The sequence below is a fragment of the Mytilus trossulus genome, chromosome 4 (genome assembly GCF_036588685.1).
Source record: "Mytilus trossulus isolate FHL-02 chromosome 4, PNRI_Mtr1.1.1.hap1, whole genome shotgun sequence".
In the NCBI taxonomy this organism is placed as follows: Eukaryota; Metazoa; Mollusca; class Bivalvia; order Mytilida; family Mytilidae; genus Mytilus; species Mytilus trossulus.
This window is the reverse complement of record NC_086376.1, coordinates 2,404,020-2,410,291: the sequence shown is the minus strand read 5'-3', so window position 1 is coordinate 2,410,291 and position 6,272 is coordinate 2,404,020. Positions and strand designations below refer to the sequence as shown.

At 32.5% G+C, this 6,272-nt stretch overlaps 1 protein-coding gene across 1 annotated transcript in view; it reads right to left on the bottom strand.

The window, feature by feature from the left end:
* Nucleotides 1-744: 744 nt before the first annotated feature.
* LOC134714377 (BDNF/NT-3 growth factors receptor-like) overlaps nucleotides 745-6,272 on the bottom strand; it is a 60,690-nt gene continuing 55,162 nt past the window's right edge. The window contains exons 12-13 of the mRNA XM_063575619.1: nucleotides 5,959-6,117; nucleotides 745-1,123 (exon numbers count right to left, since the gene is read on the bottom strand). Of these exons, the coding sequence (XP_063431689.1) occupies nucleotides 938-1,123; nucleotides 5,959-6,117 (345 nt within the window). The 3' untranslated portion in view covers nucleotides 745-937. The remainder of the gene's footprint in view (nucleotides 1,124-5,958; nucleotides 6,118-6,272) is intronic.

Below are 6,272 nucleotides of genomic sequence, written 5' to 3'. Positions count from 1 at the left end.
AACCTTTGTAGAATCAAAACCATCGAGTATTTCTAAATTAACCAAAATATATAAATAAAATCTTATTTGGTTATAACATTATCTTCCTTTGCTATTTTATAACTTCTTTCCTAATACTAACTTTGTATTTTAATATAATTTCTCGTTCTTTATTATACAATTATTATTCAGAAATATTTGATTCTAAAAAGGGGATTTTCCATTAAACAATAAAACAGGTCAAACATGAAAAAAATATGAATACCCGAAAATATCTTATATGAGTACATTTTACATTTGTTGGAATGACTATTAATATATTCATGATACTCATAAATTTCAGTAGAAGACTACTAACCATAAAACATACTAAATTATGTGTGTACATTTACATTAACATCATTTATTCTAGAAGGTATATAAAGCACAATGCAGTTAACATTTACTGTTTTGCAAGTAAACGGTAAATTTAAATATTAAAGTTGTTGCTTACAAATTGATAGAAAACAATTTGAAGTGCGCGCTAGCCAATCAAATGATGGTTATGGTAACATCAGGCTGACTGAAAACACATGTTGGCTAGTTTTTGTCGTTATTAACAATGGCTTATTAAGAATTCAAACTTCAACAAGAAAACAAACTTCTTTTTCATTCACGAGATACTCAATCAAATAATTCAGCTGTATTAAATTCTATAGCACCAATCATCACGACCCATCAAGAAAACAAACTTCTTTTTCATTCACGAGATACTCAGTAAAATAATTCAGCTGTATTAAATTCTATAGCACCAATCATCACGACCCATCAAGAAAACAAACTTCCTTTTCATTCACGAGATACTCAATTAAATAATTCAGCTGTATTAAATTCTATAGCACCAATCATCACGACCCATCAAGTAAACAAATTTTGTTGATAACAACAAGTCATTTTGAGCAATTAATTATTCACAACTTCATCCAATCAGATCAAGGTATGTTGGTTGACACAGGCACAGTTCTTCAATCATTTTATGGACCTCCTTCATACTAAAACGTTTATGAGGTTGTTGTCGCCAGCAACCTAACATGATTTTATACACACCCTCTGGACATGTATTTGGACAGTCTAACAAGTTTCCATTTGTTATATAATGAATAACCTGTAAAGAAACATGACAATACCTGTTATAATAAATTCAATCATCTAAAACAGTCCTCATACTGTTACAGACCTATTTGAATGCATATCATCTTAAAAAAGAAAGTCAGTCCTATTTAATTTACACTTTTAATTTTTGACTTTGAATCACTTTGTTTTATTTAAATATTGTATTATGGATGATATACCTAAACCTAAATTTTATACCAATGTGTTTAATAAATATGATTTCAAACGGAACACGACAAGTTCGTTTAGACAAATCTTTGCTTGATAATAATTGATTTAAAAAAAAAAGACGTTTTGTTTGCTTTAAGATCACTTATGAATCTGGACCCATGCTCGCAGATAAATGTATCACATTTGACCTAAAATAATGATATGGGTCAACATCTATTCATAATACCTTCTTCGTACAAACACAATGTAATTAGAAAATTTAACTGTTGGATCATTGATGTTTTAACGCCACTTTCAGGTCTATTGGCTATTTCAAGGAGGTCAATTTCTATTTGTGGAGGAATCATTGGCTATTTCAAGGAGGTCAATTCTATTTGTTGAGGAATCGTCAGCTCTAAATAGGAAAACAAGCAATAATAGTTCATAAGAAGGAGTCGAACGCGTTTGTCACGAGCTAGATTAAACAACTCAAAACATCAGTGTTGACAGGCTAGTGATTACTACTTACACTACTCGACAATCAAGATTCATTAGAAAAATAACTGACAAACAGTTAAGAATGGTATTATATTAAAAAGGGGTTGAACCTGAAATTTCATCTCGGCACGACCAAAGCAATTGACTGTAAAATTTGATAGAAACCCCGATTGCCAGATTTCAGACATTTTACAGAGTATGGTAAAAACAATGTTTAAAAGGTGTCTCGACTCTGCACTCCTTATTCCATCTTGACGTTTGCGCTGTTTTTGGAAGTAATGTTCGCCATTTCCATTCTCATAACTATATAAAATGAAAATAGTTTGACAGAAAGTTGAGGCTATACCTGATTCCAAAGGAATTGTTGGAAACATTTTGATGAAATATTTAAAAATAGGTAAACGGGATAATATTGAACTTCTATACTGTGGATTCATTTATTTTCGTGGGCATCAATGTTCGTGGATAAAGGAAAACTTGCAAATTCGTGGACATTTAATTTCGTGCTATTGCCGAAGTCTTTATACAAGTCTTTGGAACATTTGTCATTCGTTGAACATTTAATTACGTGGTTGATCTATTGATATCAACGAAATACTAGAAAATTGGTATACCACGAATAACTAGATATCATTGAGATGGGAGCCATCTCTGTGGGCCCCGCTGTCAATAACGTGAGGTAAATAAGTTGTATGGATAATCTGATATGAAGCATTATTTGAAGTTATTACATAGTCTCATGTGTGATTTTAATCTAAGATTTTAAGTTAAAACTGATAAATATTCTCATCTTACTTTCACAGTATAATAGTGATATGACTGCATGATGTGAACTCATTGTTGACTACTCTAAGGTGACTTCTGGATATATGGATTGATGTTTGAACAATATGTTTAAAGGTGCTGCCCAATTGATATTTGTCACATATTTTTAGAATTATGCCTTCAATATATTATGACCCACCAAGTATAAAGTATGAAATATTAACGGTTCTCGAGAGGTAGAGCAGACACAATTTGTTAAGAACAACAAACGGATGGACAGACCGACAGACTGACCTTAGACCTAGGATGCATACATTATGACATATTCTCTGGTGTTGGTTAATATATATGTTAAGTTGAAAATGTTTGTCAGGTATAAAGTATGAAATAATAACAGCTGTCCTCTCAAAATATAGTGTGGATCAAATTTGTTAGCGATGGACAGACCAACAGACAGACAGACCTTTGACATAAGAAGTGGTATATACATCATGACACACCCTCTGGTGTTGGTTAAAATGGATGTCAAGTATAATATTTGAAATCATAACGGTTCTCAAGATATAGAGCGGACATAATCCTCACCACAGGACACAGGGTTGTCAACTGAAACCAAAGTTTTTTTGACGTTGACCTTTGACCTAGGAAGTTGTACATACATCATGACACGCCCTCTGGTGGTGGTTAAAATGGATGTCAAGTATAAACTTTGAAATCATAGCGGTTATCTAGATATGGAGCAGACACGATCTTCACCACAGGACACGGGGTTGTCAATTGAAACCAAAGTTTTTGACCTTGACCTTTGACCTAGGAAGTTGTACATACATCATGACACGCCCTCTGGTGGTTGTTAAAATGGATGTCAAGTATAAACTTTGAAATCATAATGGTGATCTAGATATGGATCGGACACTATCTTCACCAAAGGACACTGGGTTGTCAACTGAAACCTAAGTTTTTGACCTTGACCTTTGACCTAGGAAGTTGTACATACATCATGACACACCCTCTGGTGGTGGTTAATATTCATGTAAAGTATAAAGTATGAAATCATAATGGTTCTCTAGATATGGAGTGGACACGAAAGTGTTACGGACGGACAGACGGACAGACGGACGAACGGACTTACTGATCACAATAGGGCGACCCGCCTAAAGGCGGGCCCTAATAATGAATACTCTCATGTTATACTTATTTAGGTTAAAAGAGTGAAAGCATAACTTGTTAAGTGCACATCTTCACAATAGACGAATAAATGTAGCTTCAAGAATGTACTGCTGAAAATTACTACATGACTGCTCATAAAATATGATCTTACAAAATATCTTCAATATTTCTGCTTTTGTTGAAATAAAATGTCAAACAAATTGATACATTAAAGAAATCGTTAGCTGACATTCAAAACTCTATATAGTTTAAATGCACTTAAGTGTAAACTGAGTACATTGTATGGTAAATGTAATAGCATTGCATGTTGCCCGTCAAAGATACGAATCATAATAATTATTTCTTTAAGAAATCCCACACGGATGACAAATTAGTACAAGAAGATGTCAATTAAAAATAATTTTACGCACACAACTAGTGTTAATTTATTTAACATTTAATTTTTCATGATTAACGAATGACACAAATACCTTAACGTGTTTGTTGAATACCATTTGTTAAAGAGGTTTAACACTTATAAAGCTTGATAGAGATATTAGCTATATCCTTGAGGAATGCTTTATGATACTGTATCCTTCCGAAGGGATATTTATTTAAAGTTCCATTGTACTTTCAGAATACCGGTTGCTATAAGGTCTTATTTCGTATGAAAATTAGAACGAAAATCAATGTAAGGAATTGACATGTGTGAAAACTTATTACACAATAGTAATTCACCAATAGACTTGAGGATTCAGTGATTAAAATTAATGTGCTTTTGTTCTTTCCCTTCTTTTGTCAGAAGCGTTTCGGATTTTTATATATTTATTTTTCGTTCTTTTTCAAGTTACAGCATTTGTTTTAATGTAGATTACATATTGTGTTTCATTAAATGTTCAAAAAGATTAGAGCTAAGAAAGAAATTCAAAGAAATCATGTCAACGCAGAAAACGATACGCATATATATTACATTATTTATAGCAGTTTGCAAATCAAATAAGCAATCATTTTGTTATTTGTTTTATCGTTTTTGTAGCCCTTGATCAGAATATTGATACTAAAGAGATAATCCAACGACAAAAAAAATTAGAAAAAATAAGGTTTAGCATTAGGTATTAAAATATAGACTTACAACATACAGAGCTCTAGGCAAATTTCCTGTTACAAAACATTGAATTTTTTGAAAAACTAAGGATTTTCTTATCCCAGGAATAGAGTACTAGCGTATTTGGCACAACAATTTTGCATTCCGGGTCCTCAATGCTATTTAACTTTGTACTTGCTTGTCTTTATAAATATTTTGATCTGAGCGTCACTGACGAGTCTTATGTAGACGAAACGTGCGTCTGGCGTTAAAATATAATCCTGGTACTTTTGATAACTATTAAAACGGAAGGTCCATTACAAAATGTCAAAATCAAAACACCAATTCCAATCGAACGAATGAAAACCAACTTTACTATTCCTGACTAAGTTCAGGCATTTCCCTATGTCGAATATTGTGGATCAAACCTGGTTTTATAGCTAGTGCTCATCAAGTGTCCGAGTCACTTTTTGAAGAAATAAAGGGAAATAACTTGAGAACTGTAAAATTACACCTGTTGGCAACCTTCTGCTGTTGTCTGTTCTATGGTTGGGTTGTTGTCTCTTTGACTCATTCCCCATTTTCATTCTCAATTTGACCTAGATTACAATTTGAGTTGTGTTAATGGTAATAATTATGTGTATAGGTTTTATAACAATTTTGGTTATGCAAACTGAAATTCAAGAACGGAATTTAATTGTCAGACGTACGTGCAAAAGAACGATTGGACTTAGCGACGAACAAGGTTGACACATAATGCCCTCTTCGCCATACGGCTAATGCATATCAAACACAACTGACGAAGGAACTGGTTATGAAATTTGTTTTGTAATATGGTGAGAACTCTGTCATACTGTAAATATCTTAATCGTTTAAATGATGAAAAAAAAAGGATAAACTTGAAAAAAGTACAAATATGCACTTGAATAAAATAGCGCTTTCACGCCTGTTGACTAATACATTATTTTGAAAGGTCATTTTTGTTTAAGAATGTTTAAATCTTCAGTTGAAATTAGCACATCCTGTTCGTCGTCTGAAAGTGCTTTCTTTTTTCGAAAGAACTGACAACATCTCAACGAATGTTAATTTCACGACTTACTTAAAACATAAAGTAATAATAATTGTTCATATTTCTTTCACAATTGAAATCCATGTTATTCAGTTATAACAATGTAACAAACCTCATGATTGGAAAGTTCAAACCATGGTTGGCGTCCATATGTAAATATTTCCCACAATACAACACCAAAACTCCAAACATCTGATTCGACTGTAAATGTTCTATACAGTAATGACTCGGGTGGCATCCACCTTACAGGCAACATAGTTGAACCACCAACCTAAAAAGTTTACAGTATATAGAATATACAACATGGTACTTATGAACGTGATATAAACGCAGATTAGATAAACTGATGCTAGACTTTTTAAATCATGTTAATCCATTTCTAAACTTCACATATCTAACAAAACAGAGATGTCGAAATATTTTCAA